General features: G+C 41.7%; 1 protein-coding gene across 2 annotated transcripts in view; it reads left to right on the top strand.

The window, feature by feature from the left end:
- Positions 1 to 19,260, top strand: part of SLC24A2 (solute carrier family 24 member 2) — a 249,579-nt gene that overhangs the window by 223,992 nt on the left and 6,327 nt on the right. For both annotated transcript variants that reach the window (XM_078061283.1, XM_078061282.1), the window contains 2 exons: positions 8,153 to 8,242; positions 15,363 to 15,529. In XM_078061283.1, the coding sequence (XP_077917409.1) occupies positions 8,153 to 8,242; positions 15,363 to 15,529 (257 nt within the window). The remainder of the gene's footprint in view (positions 1 to 8,152; positions 8,243 to 15,362; positions 15,530 to 19,260) is intronic.

Genomic DNA, 19,260 nt, shown 5'->3' with positions numbered 1-19,260 from the left:
GCTTATATATGTCTCAGATCTCTCTGGAAAGGTGCACAATAATAGTGATGGTTCGAGTTATCTGATCTCTGTAACAAACCACCTCAAAACTTAGTGGTGCAGAAACAACAAACATTTTGATCTGTTTGTGGATCACGTAGGTCAGGAATTCAAATAGGGCACACTGGGGATGGCGTGTCTCTGCTCCACAACATCTGAGGCTTCTGCTGGGAAGACTTTGGCTGTGGGATGGACTTATCTGGAGACTTCTTCACTGATGTTCCTGGGCAGAGATGATTCAAAGGCTGGGCTCACCTGTAATGGTCTATGGGAGAGCCTACATGTGGCTCCTCCATGCGACTCAGGTTCCCTCACAGCATGGTGGCCTCAAGAGAGTCAGATATCGTAGATAGGAAATCAGGGCTCCAAGAATGAGTATCCCAGCAGCACAAGGCAGAAGCTGCATGGTCTTTGATGACCTAGTCTCAGAAGCCACAGAGAGTCACCTCCACCAGAGTCTAGTTGTCAAAGCAGTCATAAATTTGTCTTGATTAAAGGGGAGGAGACAAAAAATTTATCTAGACTGTATCAGCATCATATAGGCTATGACATCCTTGATGGAAGGAGTGTCAAAGAATTGGCAACCATGTTTTCAAACCGCCACAGTGATGGTCTCTGAGAAGAGGAACTGAAGGTTTGAAGCAGGAGGGGAACTCACATTTTATTTTATGGAGTATTTGTGTACGTGTACATTATTCATTCCATTCAAAAAATAATTTAAAGAAATGCATTCGTGTAGTATAAATGCCTACCTGTCTGATCTTCTCCATCCTGTATTGTTATCATTACTATAATCAATATTCTCTTCTACCATTAGTATGTACCAGATGCATTGAACACAATACCATCTTATGAGCAGCAAAATACAACCTAAATAGAGATCAAATCAAAAGAACATCTCTCCTACTGTTGAACTGGGTCCTTAGGCCAGTGCCCCAAAAGATAAGGGAACTAATGATAACAAGTAGCTGTACTTTTTATTATGGCCCTACACACATATCTCATTCAACAGAGGTGTGTACCTACTATGCATCAGTATGTACTATGTACCATGTATTTCCAATAAGCTATATTGTAGAATCTCAGGAAACAGCTAGCATAGGAATGTGTGTGTACACACACACACACACACACACACACACACACATATATTTTATCTTACTTATATATAATGTTATGTATTATTGGCATAAGTAGAAAGAAACTTAGGCACAGAGAAGTTAACGAACTCCTGCCTGATCACTTCCTTGGGGATAGAGTGGAGATTCAGACCCAGGTCTGTGTGACCACACAGCCTGGGCTCCCCCCTCATATTTCATGATACCAGAAAGCAGAAGTCCAAGGATATCATTTCTGAAAGCATTTGCAATAGGACACCGTGGTAACATACAGTGAAATTTAGCCAAAGTCCTAAGAACCCCGTGGTGATCCCACTTTCCGTACTTGAAGAAGACAGAAGAGAAATCCTGTCCCACTGGCCTGGCCTATAAATAATCCAGCCCGGTGGAGAGCCATGTCTTGTCACCTACAAGCCAGAAAAGGACCCCCTCGTGTAAGGACTCCCAACATGAGAGGTTTCCCAGTAAAGGGGGGCATGTAACAGGTATGGCTTACTTAAAGCAACACTTTATTCACGACGCAATTGCAGAACATCTGCTCCGTGCAAAGGCCTGGCTTCCTGGAAACCTCCAGCCAAAGAGCTGGAATGTGTTAATTTCCTTCACGGCTCACATCACAGTGACATTTCTGAGATGTGCACGCTCACGTGTGCTCTCGCACACACGCTCTCTCTCTTTCTCTCTCTCTCCTTCCATTGTTCTGCTATTCAGACCAGTGCTTTTGCTCTGCCCCAGGGAGGAAAATCAGAGCGACAGACATGCTTTCCTAAATCCCTGTGGCCGGCCAGGTGTGGCGTGGCCCCGAGTAGAAGGGGCTGATGGGCTGCTAAGAGGGTGTCAGCCCACAGCCACTGGAACAGTCGGGAAAGTGTGCAGGAATGGAGGGAAGATGCCAGTGATCGAGGCCTGGGCTCTCAGGTTGGGCGGGACTCCTAGGGCAAGGCCTGGCAGAGTGCCGATCGTCTCTGTGATCTGAGCTCACAGGACAAGGACGCTGTTAGGGGAGATCAAAGCTCTGAATCAGCGACTCTTGGACAACACACAGGACTCCACCATGGCAGTAATTACCCGGATCACGACAGCTGTGCTGGCTGATGCTACAGCCCCCAGAGATACAGAGCAAGAAGACGCAGCTGTACGTGATGCTCTCCTCTGTAATACCACGGACTGGTCATTCACTGTGCACAAGCCTTGAGAGCCGGCCTCTGGGCCAGGGTAGCCAGGGTAGCCAATGAGGCTTTTGCCCTTCGCGCTGCCAAGAGCCATCCCTGGGACGGACTGGATTTTTTTTTTTTCCTCTTTTTCTACATACACTGTGTGCTCTCCCAAGCAAAAATGCGACTCTCAGAGCATTTGGTTGTTTTAAAATTTCCTCAGGAGAATATTTATTGAGTACCTCTTAGGTGCCAAGCATCAAGCTTGTGGCCGACAGGTGAAGACACAGAACTCCCAATTCCTATCTTTAAGGAGCTCTAAACTTAGTAGAAGAAACAAGGCATATCACTATAGAGCAAGACCACACAGCTGTATCAGTGACAGCAGCTCGATTCGAACAGCAGTCTCCTGACTCCATAAGCGTTCTCATTCTACCACGCTGACGACAGCGGGGTTTTCCCCCACATAACGCATGAGCTGCGCAACCTTGAGAAAGTCACTTCTCATCGTTGGACCTCACTTTTCCTCCTCTGTGAAATACAGGGAGAGAAGAGCTCTAGATTCCCTGTGGGCCATGACATCCTGTGTTTAAGGAAAGCATAAAGAGATAACCCCCACTACAGCACTGCAAATTTAAGGGGACGATACATCCCAGTTTGCCCAGGATAGTCCCAATTTAATCCCAAAGCATGCTGGTTTGGCAGATGGATTATATGGCCATCCTTTGCATGTACACAATGCCAAATGAAAGAAACCATGCCGGTTGATACAAAAGACAACAAATGGGTTCTTGATCGTGCTTAGCACAGAAGAGTTTCAGTAGGTTTGATCTTGTATCAGTGATCATTTGCTGTGTAACACACCAGCCCAAAACTTTGTGGCTTAAAAAAGGAAGCAATTTTTTAGGCTAGAATTCTCTGAATGGACAGTTTGTCCTGGGCTCAGCTGGACAGTTCTGCTCACTGATCTGGCTGAGGGCTTGTTGGCATAGGACTATGTCAGTGGGAAAAGCTCATCTCTGCCCCGCACGGTCCCTGACGCTTGAGTAGGCTAGCCAGAGCTGAGGCACGTGATGGCCAAGTTCCAAGGACAGCAAGAATGAAAGCTGCAAAGCCTCTTGAGATCTAGTTTGGATTCTGCATGCTGTCACTTCTACCATATTCTGTTGGTCCAAGAAAGTCATAAGGCCAGCCCAGAGTCAAAGGACGGGGAAACAGACCTCGACTCTTGTTAAGAAAAATTGGAAAGTGCTGTGGCCATTTTGGCAGTCTACCTCGGCCTTCATGCATTGCCACCAGGGTGTCCTGAAAAAATATCAAGGGAGAAGAAAAAAAGAGGAGAAAATTATTAATTAATAAGCATTTGCTCCTCCGGAGTGCTTGGCACTCTGTTTCCCCAGTGGTTTTTGAATTACCCATGGAGATGAACGTTCCGAACCTTGACAGTAATTACGAGGAAAACATGATTTTTTAGTATCCATCCAGTTTCAGAGTAAACAGTACTCCCACTTGTTTTTATTTCCACTTCATTTATATGCAAATTATATGACAGTGTTTGTTGGATTATACACACTTCCAGCTCAGATTAATTCACTTTTATCGTTTTCTTCAAATAATGGCTTTGGTTTCAAAGCAAAAGAACTAAAACATAAAGCTTAACAAGGAACATGTCTTTGATAAACATTGAAAATCATAAAGGAAATAAAGACCCCCAAAAGTTATATTCTCTCCTGACTTAGGATGGGTGCTCTTACAAAACAGGAATGCATCTAAATGCATCACAGCATGACCATCTAAACTGGGAAGATACCTAAGAAGTCAGCTCTGTTCTTGCAATTTATACCAGTCATTGATTTGTTCACCAAGTATTTATTGTGTCTGCTGTGTACCAAGCACAGTTCTAGCAAGAAAGAAGTGATTGAGACCCAGAGAGGTTTAGTGACTTGTCCAAGCACACCCAGCAAGTGAGAGGTGAAGCCAAGAACCTCAGCCTGGTCTCTGCAGCCACTTGCACCTCTCTGAACTTCAGTTTCCTTGTCTCTTAAAAACCAAAACGAGGAGAACATTATCTAATAAGAACCGTCACTATTATCTGAGCACTTACTACGTGCCAGGCACTTTGGTAGACACTTTATAGACCTGAAATCCTCAGAACAACCAGATATTGTTAACCGCCCCCCCCCCCACTTTACAGATGAAAAAGCTAAGGCTTAGGAGATAAAATGATATGTCTCAAGTCACATCACTGGTAATCTGTGAGCAGGGATTTCAATACCGGTCATATTCATCCAGAGAACACACTTTTCATCTTTAATAAGATTGTTTGGGGGACTGTTGTTAGATGTGTATGCCCCTCAAACCTTGCACAGAATAGATGCTCAGTGAATATTTGTCAAATTTAGATCAGTAAGGATATGGCCAATTTGTGCAACCAGCTAACGTCCAGAAACATTTTTCAAGCCAAGAAAGTATCACGCTGATGTACTGAAAGCTTCTAATGAGAACATTAGCTGTCAATTATACATGTAAACCATTACATTGGGAACAAAATGGCCGGCACATGGACACAATTTGTTTTTTGCTAATTAGTAGGAGGTTCATCCCAGCAGATGTTAGGATGAGCCACCATTACTAACCAAAAATTGACATGTCAGACCTTGGCTTCAAGGGCTATTTTCTTCCTTCCAGTGAGACTGGTAACTAAATAATTGCACAAGTGTGACTGGGCAGTGATGTCTGGAATGAGACCATAGAATCCAAATAAGGGGAGTCGTTCAGAAAAAATGAAAGAGGAAGGAATTACCTGGGCTGTGAGATTGGAAAGGATAAGGTAGTGGGACAGTTGGGAAACATTGAACTAAACTGCCGATGCATAAAGGGTTGATGCTTCCCAATCAAGAACAATATGGGAGGTTGGGTGAGGCAGGTGGCTGTTCAGCCAGAATACTAGCCCCTATCTCCCCGATGCTCCTTATATTTTCTGACATTCAGAGCACAGGCTAGTATTACAATGATCATCATCATTATGTCCATAGCTGGGCATATTTTGAGCATTATTGGCCCTTTTTTTCTCTAAGAACAAATCAGTATAACCTAAATATTAGGAATACATGCTGGATAGTCAGACAGACCTAGGTTTGAATTTCAGGTCTAGTTCAAGATTTGGGTATAGAGTAGGTACCCAGCCTTTACCTACCCCTAGTTTATGATGAAGACCTGGAAACTCACAAAAAAAAAAAAACCTATCTTTAATTCCTTTTCACTGAGCCCCTAATATAACACTAGATACACATAGATGTCCATTAATTACTAGTTGACCTCTTGATCAAGAATCAAAGCATCGGGGCGCCTGGGTGGCTCAGTCATTAAGCGTCTGCCTTCGGCTCAGGTCATGATCCCAGGGTCCTGGGATCGAGCCCCGCATCGGGCTCCCTGCTCTGCGGGAAGCCTGCTTCTCCCTCTCCCCCTGCTTGTGTTCCCTCTCTCACTGTGTCTCTCTCTGTCAAATAAATAAATAAAATCTTTAAAAAAAAAAAAAAAAGAATCACAAGCATCATTGAGAGAGGTTTTCATTAGCATGTTGATGTGAATTTAGTTCCTTTACATCCTTAGTCTGCTTCCTTAGTTTCTACCTTCTGACTAGGAATGTTCCATGGTTCAGGGATGATGTTCTTCAGATGAGAAATATGTTCAAATAATTTGATTCTGACTTGTCACATTACATCAATGTACAGACATGCGAAGCCATAATAAATAAAATATTAATTATATATTTAATAAATGATCTAAGCTGTAAAATGAGCAATCTATGAAGTGAGGACTCTCCCAAGATCTCCAGTACATACACTGTACTATAAAGTATAGAGATGGTACTCCATTCCTTCACAGGATGCTCAGAATCACAGCCTGGTGGCTGCTCCAATCTCATGTGGGGCCCCACATCACAGGAAAGACCTTTTCCTTCCCTGCTACAGAGCCTGGCTACAGGAGATGAAACGCTCATCCCACTTAGGATCCTGAAACAGTGACTTGTGACCAGAGGGAAAGAATGGGGACTCCAATCAGCTAAATGCCATGTCTGGGGAAACTTGCCTTCTTAGTGTTGGCAAGTCCAAGACTTGGGGAATCTGGTCTCCAAAATCCAGCTGAATCCTTAGCTTTAAAGGAATTCGCCCTCAGAAGTGAATGTCTCAACGTCCACTTTGAAAAACTGATTACTTTTTTTTTTCATAACTCACTAAAGTGCTCAGGCCCCCAGGAGGGGCCTGAGTCTTTAGCCAAAATATCTTCTTCCTTTTCCCTGTGGCCTGATGTCTCCCCCCATTTAATCAAGCCCATGGGTCTTGCAGACACTGCGGCTAATAGCCCAAAAAAGGGCAGCACTCGTTAAGTGAAAGAAATGGTTATTGTGAAATATAACAGAATGGTATGAGTGATAATAAAAGCATATATTGAAAACTCAAAATTAGTAAAGAGAACATACACCTGGTTTGGCGCGAAAGAGACTATGTTTGTTATTATTATAGATATTCAAAAGATTACTAGGTACAAGTTTATCTTTTCCTCTTAATGAAGATCTCAAAAGCCATGACAAAAAGCATTCTGTGTGACTGCCCAAGGTCAGCTCTTTAGACAACTGAGATAGCTTTCATCCAAGTCAACTCCAGGATTCACTTCTCTGGACAAAATTGGATGGCATTATCAAAGCAAAAAATGAGATTGTTTCTCATAGTGGAAAGCTTTGAAATAAAAAGTGTTTGGCAGTAATAGGTGAAAGGCTGAGGGCATTCTGCTATCTGAGCATGTTTTAAAAGGGCCCCAATTTTGCAAAAAAAAAAAAGCTATCAACAAAACACCGCTACAATCCCATGCAAGCCTGGTCTCCCTGCAGTGGGGGCAGGTAAGAAACACTGCATTTGAAGTGTCTGATTTTGGCTAATGTTTGAAAGAAACTAAATGTGTTCACACTGAACGCTGAATAATGTATAGAATTGGTGAATCATTACATTGCATCGTATACCTGAAACTAATATAACACTGTATGTTCATTATAATTGAATTTTAAAAAATAAAGTGCTCACACTGTAAGCCTGAGATTGCACAAAGGCCAGTGCTCAAAGCAGAAATGGACATAATACAGTCAGGGTGCAGAACAGGAGAGAAAACCATCCCAAGATCATCTACTCTGCCACCTCTGTGGAGAGCAGTGCACCAGGCCTTTGTCTGCTCTAACTCTACAACAGTGGTTCAAATGTCCTGGAGGGCGGCTGTCCTCAGGAATCTATAGAAACTATGGTGATGGCTTCTTCTATGTGGCTTTTCCCAGTAATTTGTGGGGCAGTAAGATGAACCTATTTTGGAACCTATTGATCCTTCTTGTTAAAAGCAATTAATCATCTAGGTTTTCTGGCCAATGGACTGCTAGGATACATGGGGTGAAGCAATAGAAACTGATTCTGATGAACTTGAGCAGAAGGGAACAGGAGACAGAGGAAGGCTATGGGGTGATCAAGAGATTGAGGGCAAGACTGAGAGACAAGGCCATGGGAAGGACAGGGACAGGGGGCATCTGAGCAGCCAACAGCAGGAACAGACATTCTCTTCAAGAGACTTCCATCTCAGGAACTAGCTTGGTGATGATTTGGCTCCAACCAACATTCCCAAGAGAGAATCTTCCTGGCCCAGCTTGACTGAGGGTAGGCAGGGCCTTTTGATTGCTGAGCCTACAAAGATGGAAGGCAATGGGGGAGGAGTAGCAGTATTGGTGGATTTAGCTTTGGTCTCTCAGGTCCACCTCATGGATGGCACTGATGCTCTCACCTCTTCCTGGTTCTCTTTCAGTCATCAAGAAAGTTTTTTCCCATCACGTTCTTCGGCTCCATCACCTGGATCGCTGTATTCTCTTACTTGATGGTCTGGTGGGCACACCAGGTAAGACCTTGAGAGGAACGCCCATCTGCCTGGTTCTGCTCGTGGTTGCCAGAGGGTTCATTGATGTGTTTGCTTTGGGAAAGAGTCAGAATAGTGTTATGTCCAACAAGACAAGGTACGTATTCCAGGACTAAAGGATTTTACCCCACTGAACTTCCCCATGCTCCTGACCTTTTCTTGTGGCGGGGAGTCAAATCAGCATAACCCTGGACATCCGTGTGGAGAAGGTCACCCCAACTCTTCTTGCCCTCTGTAGCCTGAATCCAGGCCTAGCCCAGTCTAGGAGGAATGTCAAGGTTTTGCCCAACTCCATGACACTTACTTCCTCTTGGGCAGCCACTCACCTCACGCTCTCACCAGCCTTTCAAATTGGCTCTAGGAAGAGATCTGGAGACAAAATAGTTTCTTCCTTGAACCGCAGTTTGCTATAATGATGATGTATTTTGCTGTTACCACTTTTTTTTTAATTAAACTTGTAATTTTAAGATAAATGTACATTCATATGCAGTTCTTAGAAATAATACAAAGATAACCCTTTTACTGTTTACCCACATTACTCCAACACTTTTAACTCAGTGCCAGTCCTAGTGGCCATCACAAGAATAAACTCTCAGGAGTTGTTTGTTGTAACACATGGATGAAAGAATGAAATGCAAACATTTCACATTCTCAGAGATAATGGTCGTAACCATTATTGATTGAATAGGTACCAGATGCTGGATAATTCACATCACTTCATCCTCATGATCTTGAGAGTTACCCTCTGCATAGGCACAAATCCCATGAAGGAGGCGCTATTATTATTCATACTTACAGATAAAGGAGTTAGGCTTAGAGATAATAATAAAATTGCTCAGGATCATATAGGTTTAAATAACAGAACTGAGACTGTAACCCAGGGCTCTGAAACTCCAGAACCCATGTTTTTATCCTCCATTATAAACTACACAAATTTCAAACTTCCCACTTGTATTCTTTGTTTAATATAATCCTAAAATATACATCATATACATCTGAAAAAGCACTTCAGGATATATATATATGTGTGTATGTATATATATATATTTGTATTTATATATTTATTTATATTATGTATATATTTATATATATATACACGTCCTAAAGCTCAATAATAGAAAGGCAAGGGGCACCAGACTCATTCAGTGGGCAGAGCACACGACTCTTCATCTCAAGGTCATGAGTTCAAGCCCCACGTTGGGTGTGAAGCCTACTCAAAAAGAAAAATAAATAATAGAAAGGCAAGCATCTATGGGCATCCTAATGTATAAGATGGATAAAAGATATGAATAGATATTTCACCAAAGATATGCAAATGGATAATACCCCCAAGAAAAGATGCTCAGCATCATTATTCACTAGAGAAATGCAAATCACCACCATGATGAGATACCACTTGGCTCTCATTTAGGATGGATATAATCAAAAAGACAGGCAATAACAAGTGTTGGAGAGGATGTATAGAAATTGGAACGTTTATATATTGACGGTAAGAATATAAAATAATGCAGCCACTTTAGAAAACAGTTTGGCAGTCCACAAAATGTTAAGCATAGAGTTATTACCATATGACCCAGTGATTCCACTACATGTATACCCAGGAGAAATGAAAACGTCCACACAAAAACTTATACACGCATGTTCACAGCAGCATTATTCATAATTGCCAAAAAGTGGAAACAACCCAAATGTCCATCAGCTGTTGAATAGACACACAAAATGTGGTCTATCCATACAATAGAATACTATTCCACAATAAAAAGGACCAAAGTATTGGTACATGCTACATGTGAATGAACCTTTAAAATATTATTCTAAATGAAAAAGACAGTCACAAAAGATCATATTTGGAATGATTCCAATGATATGAAATGTGAAAAATAGGGAGACAGAAAGTTAATGGTTGCCTAGGGTTGGGGAGGTTGAAGGGAATGGGGAGGGACTGCTAATGGGTACAGGGTTTTTTTCCTGGGATGATGAAAAAGCTCTAAATTTAAATTATGGTGATAGCTCTATAAATCTATAAATATGCTAAAATATTGAATTACATATACAGTTTAAGTAAGTGAGTTTTGCGGTACGTGAATTGTAACTCGAGAGAGAGTTGTTTAAAAATAAACATAAGGGGCGCCTGGGTGGCTCAGTTGGCTAAGTGTCCAACTCTTGATTTCAGCTCGGTCTCGCAGTTGTGAGATGGAGCCCCATGTCAGGCTCTGCACTGGGTGTGGAGCCTGCTTGAGATTCTCTTCTCCCTCTGCTCCTCCCCCCACCCACTCGCATACACGTACTCTCTCTCTCTCTAAAGAAATAAAATAAAATAAACATGAGATACTACTTCACAACCACTAGGATGCCTATATTCAAAAACCCAGACATGTTGATAAGGATGTGGAGAAACAGGACTGCATGCATTTACCTAAACTCACAGAACTATACACTTTTTTAAAGGGTGAGTTTTACTGAATGTAAAATTGTACTTTGCTGTATGTAAATTACACCTTAATTTTTTTTAAAGAAAAAGAACATATAACATCATTGAAAAAAATCCACTGGAAATGTCAGTTAGTATACCCAGTATTATTCCTACAAGATACTTTATATTATTCCTATCCTAGTTATTTTATGATGTTTGACTTCAGATTATTCTTCCTGGATATTTCCAAAAAATTGTTGACCCCCTGAAGAAGTTCTGCTTGCCCCAAAGTCATGATTTTCCACATTCATTGAAAGTCATTTGCTACCAATACCGCCCAGAAATAATTGCAGAAGATGAGCTGCTTCTCAGTCTCCAGATTGCCAGGCTAGAAGGACTGTTTGCCATTTATAACATGTGATGGTTTTTCTTAATAATTGTTTTTATTCTTAAAAAAATAATTATTATTATTTTTATTCTTTCATGTCCTGATAAAGAAAAAAACTGGTGGTGTTTTTTTTCCTCACTTGTTTTCTAGGTATCTCTCTTTAGCCATTCTAGAAAACATCATCCTATAGACTTCCATCTTTTCTGTCCTTTTTAATGATTATCTTAATTCCATACTCTTGCTTCCTTTTCATTCTCTTATAGAAAAATGCAAACACAATGCCTAGAACAATAATAATTGCCAAAAAGCCCAGGAATATAAAGTGCATAAAGAGAAACCTTACTTTCTAGTAATGAATGAGAAGCTTCCCCTTCTTTTCTCCCATAGAAATGCTCTTCTCTTTTAAGACATTCAGACAGCTGATCAAAATAGCAGATTCTGTTCTAAGAAGTCTAGCTCTAATTCTGTTGCTTGTACTTTTGAGCTATAAAAGCCAGAAAGATAACAAATGCACCATTTAGTGCTCAACTGTTTTGTTATTTGTCAATGCTATTTAATATCATTATTTAGCTACTGTTCAGCCAAAAATAAATGCCCTTTCCATAAAATGCTTTATGCAGACTTTCCTTTAGTTTTTGTTACCTTTTATTGTTTTTGCATCATGAAATGAGTAAATTCCTTGGGCGATGAGAACATACGGTTAAAATCCATCCTGCATCGAATAGGAGACGTTAATTCTAAGAGTCAGATACAACCTTGTGTCTTATTTTGCCAATATGACATTTTTGCAGTTCCTCCTTAAACTAAGGCAAGGAACCACAGCCTGAGATATTTGGAGCAGCACTGGATTTGGATTCTGAGTCACCCCACCATCTACCTCCATTAGAAAACAAAGGCATTCCCCCCAAGAGACGGCTGATGTCCTTTCTAACTTCTCTCATGCTGCCAATTTGATCAGCGCTGTCCCATCCCTGTGCCTGTCATCTTGCCTCTAACTCACAGAAAGCCAAATGCAGTGAAATGGTCTTAAAATGAGCTTAGGAAGGGGCACCTGAGTGGCTCAGTCGGTTAAGTGTCTGCCTTCAGCTCAGGTCATGATCCCAGGGTCCTGGGATCGAGCCCCGCATCGGGCTCCCTGCTCGGTGGGGAGCCTGCTTCTCCCTCTCCCTCTGCCTGCCACTCTGACTATCTGTGCGCTCTCTCTATCTCTCTGTCAAATAAATAAATAAAATCTTTTAAAAATTTTAAAAAAATTAAAAAAAATGAGCTTAGGAAGACTAGTTCTCAATTAGCGAAAGTGTTTCTAGGAGCCGCACAGATTCATCAGGAGTTGGATGTACAATAAAAAGTCTTCATTATCCTGGTGATCTCCCACATCAGAGACTGACGCCTATTCACCAGCTTCGGTCTCCGCTGCCAGAGCCCAGTGGCTGCAGTCTGATAAGCTGGAGAGAGAAAGGAGTAGGGTCTGAGTTAGCATAGCTGATATTTATTGAATATTTATACCTGACACCGTGCTATTTGCTCTGTCTCATCATCACATATAATCGTCACAACAGCTCTAAGGGTGGATATTATTATCTCCATTCTACAGATGAGGAAAACTGAGGCTCGGGGATGTTGGCTACCACATACTGGGAACAGCAGGTGCAGATTGGCACCCAGGTCTCCCTGTATCCAAGCCGTCCCTCTTAACCACACCACCAAACCACCCTTCTTCAATTTCTGCTTTTTTTCTGCCTATAAAGCCATTCGAACTCTAAATATAAGTGTTGTTTTAAAGTAGTCACTGCTGTAGAACTCCCTCGAAGAATCAGCCTATTTATTGGGGATAACAAGCATTCAGTCAGCATCTTCAGAGTCTCTGAAAATGTTTCATTCCAAATCTTACCCAAAAAAATAGATCATCAAGGAGAGTTCTATTCAAATAGGGCACTCCTGTGCAGCACCCTTATTTCATTTTTTCTAGGAGAATCAGTGGAAAACGTGCTAGTAAAATCACCTAAGTATGTAGATTGACTGATTTATTCAGCAAATAGGTATTGAGAGTCTACCAAATACCGGGCTATATTCTGTGTATTAGGGAGACCATAGTGATCAGAACAGGGATTCTGCTCACATGGACTTTCTTTCTTTCTTTTTTTTTTTTTTTAAGATTTCATTTATTTGAGAGAAAGAGAGTAAGCAAGAGAGCAGGAGGGGGGATGGGCGGAGGGGGGAGGGAGAAGGAGAAGCAGACTCTTCACTGAGCAGGGAGCCCAACACAGGGCTGGATCCCAGGACCCTAGGATCATGACCTGAGCTGAAGTCAGATGCTTAACCGACTGAGCCCCCCACGCTCCCCCATAGACTTCCTTTCTGATGGGGAACAGTGAATCTTTGCTCCATGAGGACAGGATAAACTAGTTCAGCTAGCCAGGCTCTAGAGCAGACATGACCATCAAAACAAAAATAGCTCCCAACTATGATTTTAAGTTACTGGAAACCAAACTATTACTTATAAATCACAAAAGGTATTTAAAAACGGGGTGCCTGGGTGGCTCAGTCGTTAAGCGTCTGCCTTCGGCTCAGGTCATGATCCCAGTGTCCTGGGATCGAGTCCCACATCGGGCTCCCTGCTTGGCAGGAAGCCTGCTTCTCCCTCTCCCACTCCCCCTGCTTGTGTTCCTGCTCTAGCTATCTCTCTCTCTGTCAAATAAATAAATAAAATCTTTAAAAAAAAAAAAAAAAAGGTATTTAAAAACGAGTTTATTGGGGCACCTGGGTGGCTCAGTCAGTTGGGCCGCTGCCTTCGGCTCAGGTCACGATCCCAGGGTCCTGGGATCGAGCCCCATGTCCGGCTCCCTGCTCAGTGGAGAGCCTGCTTCTCCCTCTCCCTCTGCCTGCCACTCTGCCTACTTGTGCTATCTCTCTGTCAAATAAATAAATAAGATATTTTTTAAAATAAATAAATAAAATGAAATAAATAAAAATGAGTTTATTCTATTCCCTAAAAACCCTTATTCTTACATGCTACTCTGGCCCTTTGAATTTTTTTTCAAAAATGATGAATGTCTTCGAGTAGGCTGTTGAAAACCAAATTGAAAGCATTATCTTAAAAGTTTTCAGAACTGCAGTTTGCCAGCTCCAGAAAATACATAAAGCTTTTAAAAGTCCCAAGAAGACTCTTAAAAAAGTTGCTCAAGAGAATGGAGAAGCCTCCATCTGAGGCTAGACCAACTGTCCAAAATAGACTTCATCAGTGTTAAAAGGCAAAGACCAAAATAAAACATAATAACCATCCCCCATTGCTTTTCACTAATGTTGTGCTTTTTGCAAAGGATTTTTCCACAAATGATCTTCTTAGTCCTCCCGGCCGCCTTGTAAAGTAGGTATTATCATCCCCACTATAAGGATAAGAAAGCAAGGATCAAAGACAGTACATGATCGGTTAACTTAACAATAGGTCAAGTTCTTAATAAATGCCAGAGCCGGCCTTGGACTTGTGATTCCCTAATTGCTGGTTTCTCCACAGCTGCCTTGCTGATTTACAGTCATATATTACCAAACCCCAAAACACCCCAAATCAAGTTTCCAATGGAAACAGTAGTCTAAAAGTGTTTAAGAGTGGGTTACAGACACTAGGAGATGTCAAAGAAAAAATGGGAACACTGGGTGTCCGTCCTTAACGTTCAGTTGTTAATCCAAAGGCAGATCTGTGACAGGATTTGGTACCATTGCCAGGCGGGGGCCAATGGCCAGTAGGCTCTTAGAACTCCTTCTTCTGCCTCCCTTGCTCAGTCTTAACAGACATCATATAGAGACGGCATTCAAGCCCCCTGTAGCTCTTTGCTGAAATTATCTGTTTAATCCTCATGTGAACATTCCTGATCTCTTGGGTCTGAATATGGTTAGCGTATGAACCCCTCTATGGCACTGATTGTGGCTTACTCTTCTTTATCATCTCAGCCTTCCGCATAGTGGAGGGATTATTTTAAAGGGAGTTGGGGGGCACCTGGGTGGCACAGTCGGTTAAGCATCTGACTCTTGGTTTCTTTCAGCTCAGGTCATGTTCTCAGGGCCCTGATCTCAGGGTCGTGAGATCGAGCCCCATGTCGGACTCCATGCTCAGCGGGGAGTCTGCTTAAGATTCTCTTTCCCTCTCCCTGCCCTTCCCACTTAGGCATGCGCTCTCACTTTCTCTCTCTCTCAAATAAATACATAAATCTTTTTTCAAAGAAAGAGAGTTACATGGAAATGTTTGTGGGTTTGTTGGTTTTGTGACTTCAGAAACTCTTATGTGTCCCTGTCATTCCTTTTAGGTTGGAGAGACAATTGGCATTAGTGAAGAGATTATGGGTCTGACCATCTTGGCTGCTGGGACCTCCATCCCTGATCTTATCACCAGTGTCATAGTGGCCCGGAAAGGGCTCGGGGACATGGCTGTGTCCAGCTCCGTTGGAAGCAACATTTTTGACATCACTGTAGGGTGAGTAGAGATAGTTCTGTGAAAGTGCACGCACCAGCTCTATCACTGTCTTTGTCTTCTGAGAGGCTGTGAAGACACGACCAGGATCTCTGAGCCCAAAATTAACCAATACCAATAGAAAGTAAACACTGGGAGTACCATTCAAGTTCACTGACTCCATTTTTCATTTTCAGAGAACTTAATGAAAAATAAGCTACCCCTAGGTAGGCAGAAACACACACCTGCATACAGAGTGGCTACTGTAGGAAATACGTTAAGAATTTTGCTTATATAATGGCATTGGCTACAAGTTAAGAATATTCAGTATTCAGGTATGATGGAGATGCTGTACAGTTTTCCTGTATTTTTTTTTCCATATTCTAATTCTAATTAAAGTCCCCACCAGCCTCGGGTGAGATTTTGGATCATAAAACAGATTGGAACAAACATAGGCCCAGCAAAAATATCCCATCTCCTTCCTTGGAAAAGGCTGGTAGGTTTGGCATTATCCATTTATGTATGCTGGTAAAGATATTCTAGGTTTTTTGAAAGTCAGAAGACAAGATCTATTCTTACAGTTAAGCAAACTGGAGTTCTCAATATGAATAATCTCTAAAGTGGATCAGACTGGGGTGGGATGCTATTATTTCTGTCATTGCATTTAACTTGTCAGAAGTAAAAGTGTCTGATAAATAACCCTGAATGAGAACCCCTGAGAAAGTAAGACATGGGATGTGATCCTATGTTCCCAGAACTGAGCTCTTGACACTTGAATTTAGAAACTCACTAAAATGGATCGACTTTCACATTGAACATCCCGAATATTAGTCTCTCTTATACCTTTGCATTACCTATGTTTTCTCATTCAGTGTCTACTTTGTGTACTATATGTACATTTTTATCCATTTAAGCCACACAATGATCCTATGACATATGTATTATGATCCCCACTTTTCAGGTAAGGAAACAGAAGGGCACAGAGTTCACAAAACTAGTAAGTGAGATAGCTGGGATTTGGACAGAGTCTGTGTTCTCCACCACAACACTCTGCATAAAACCCTGCCCTGAGCTCCCACCGTCTTAACCATCTTTGAATTCCAAAGGTTCCCTCTCCTGCCATATTTCCTTCCTTCACAGGCCCCCTCACTCAAGATTCCTCCCTGCTTGTCTGTCTGGAAAACTCCAACTTACCCTACCAATGTCAAATCCCAGCTTCCCTGATGCCCTTGGGCCTGACTGGGGATTCTTGTTCCTGGGTCCTCTCTGCAGATCATACTCTTGTCATGGTCATATTTATCAGTCTGCCCACTAGACTGTGAACTGCTCAAGAGCAGCTCCCCAAAGCCTCATACAATGCCTAATGCATGGTGGTGCCTTGACAAATGTTTGCAGACTGAATGAATGAATGTATGAATGAATGCCTTAAAGGGTACCTGTTTTAAAGGAAGGGTGTCTCCAGCAGAAACAGTATTTCTCAGTTGCACTGCCTACACATTTAGAGTAGTTTTTGTGGTCAATCTCCTGTAAAAAGGAAAATAAAATGTGCTATAGTATAAAGAGAGAAAATCCTACAAGTTGGGGAAAATTATAAGACCTACTTGTCATGTTTTTGAAAAATAAATATTCTAGGGAATTGCAAGATGCTTTTTGTTCACTGTTCTTAAATTATATATATAGTCACAGGTTAAATGAAAGTGTAAAGAAAAATAACCTCTAACCCTACTACCCAAAAGCAACATTTAATTTTTGTATGTTCTCTTCCAAATATTTCACAAAGTTTTCTTCGTGAATATTCAGTTTTGTCCTTTCGGAGGGCTTTTATTTTTCCATTTTAAAGCCATTTATGCCTGGCACAATGTAGACATCTATTAGTTAGTAAATCAACTATTTTTCTGAGTTTCTTTTAGTTCTCATAATTAACAGTTTATCACCTCAAAATATTTCATCCTGTTGCTTTTCAGTTGAGCCACAATTTGTTTTTTTACTTTTTCCAATTTTTGGCAGTTATGGGTACTTTGATGAAGACCTTTATGCAGAAAACCTCATCTTTTAATTATTTTTATTAGGATAAATTCCTTCAAGACTTATTAAAGATTATGAGCATTTTAATGGCTTTTGATATATACTTTTCAAAAAGAGTTTATACCAGTTGATGAACTTGTTAGCAATATATTGAGTATAAAAGCTATTTCATAGTCTTGCTGGCTTTTTCCTTTTGCTTATAATATTAATACATACCCATGGTAAAAGATTTAGAAAATACATATAAAGCATAAATAAAAATCAATGATAATCCGCCACCCTGTTTTAGTTCATATGGTTTATATTATTGAAATTACATTGCTATTTTTATGTTCATCCTTCATTTCAACTACAGAATTACATCATGAGTATTTGCCTATATCATTATAAGCTTATGATTTTTAATGGCTACATAACATTACCTCGACTTAGTATTTTGCTACTTAACTAGTTTTTTCTTATTAGAGATTAAGGTATCCCCAATTTTTCACTACTCAAAGTAATACTGAAATGATCATTTTTCTGAATAAAGTTATATTTGCAACTATTATATATATATCAAATATATATTTTTATTTATTTATTTGAGAGAGAGAGAAAGAGAGTGAGTGAGCGTGGGCAGGGGAGAGGCAGAGGAAGAGGGGGAGAGAGAGAGGCAATCCCAAGCAGGCTCCACATACAGAGCGGAGCCGGACCTGGGGCTCGACCTCACAACCCTGAGATCATGACCCCAGCCGAAATCAAGAGTCAGACACTTATTCGGCTGAGCCACCCAGGCACCCCAACATTTCAGATATTTCTTATGTTGATCCCTGACAATAGAATTGATAGATCTAAAGGCGTGAAAAAATGTAATTTTTCCTACAAAGGGTTTTACCTATTTGTTGTGCCATCAAGCACAGTTTTCCCAGAATTCGATGTGTATGTGGGCACATGTACATCTAGCTTAATAGGAGTACAATGGTTTCAGGCTTTTTCTTCCTAAGAGATGGGAAGTACGGAAGAAGAGCTCCCCAGGACAAGACCCTAGTGGAGGTTTTCATGTTTGTACCATCTCCTCTCAAGCACTCCACCCCAACAGACACACACACACACACACACACACACACACACACACACACTCCCTCTTTTCCTGACTTTCCATTACTGATGGCAGGATGCCAGGGCTGCCCTCTCCTGCTGAGAGCTGGAATTGCACCTTGTGCCCTGAGCTGGCCTGTGGAACCCCTCCCCTCCTGACAGGGTGCAGGAAGCCAGCACATCCTAGGCAGGCTCTAGTGAGCAAAACAGCTGTATTGATTGCCATGAGGCAATTGCATCAATCACTCCAGCTTGGCCCAGGTTAAATATGTACCCAGATGGGGCCTGCATGTGCCAAGCCCTGGGTATTCAAAGATTCTTAACTCATGGGCTCTGCCTTCACCTGCTCCCTCCAGCAGAGGAGACCAGATGTGTAAACTCACTACCCCCTTGACCTCATTATTTCTCTCAAACTATTTGCTTTTCCTTTGGAAAATTTTGTGCTTCAAAAGAGCACCTCTTCTTCCATTTCTCCGAGGTCAGGCCAGAACTGAATCTCCCTTAGCCAAAGGCTAAGACCCTGCAGAAGCCTCATCCAGCTGGGCGGCTGGGTCCATGTTTCCCCAGCCAGCGTTCCATCATTAGGCTCAGTGGATAGAACTGCGTCTCACCCAGCCACTTGGGAGATGGCACAGGCCACGTGGGTCACG

Source organism: Halichoerus grypus, chromosome 14 (genome assembly GCF_964656455.1).
Source record: "Halichoerus grypus chromosome 14, mHalGry1.hap1.1, whole genome shotgun sequence".
Taxonomy (NCBI): Eukaryota; Metazoa; Chordata; class Mammalia; order Carnivora; family Phocidae; genus Halichoerus; species Halichoerus grypus.
Note: the sequence above shows the minus strand (reverse complement) of the source record. Positions and strands in the feature narration are given on the sequence as shown.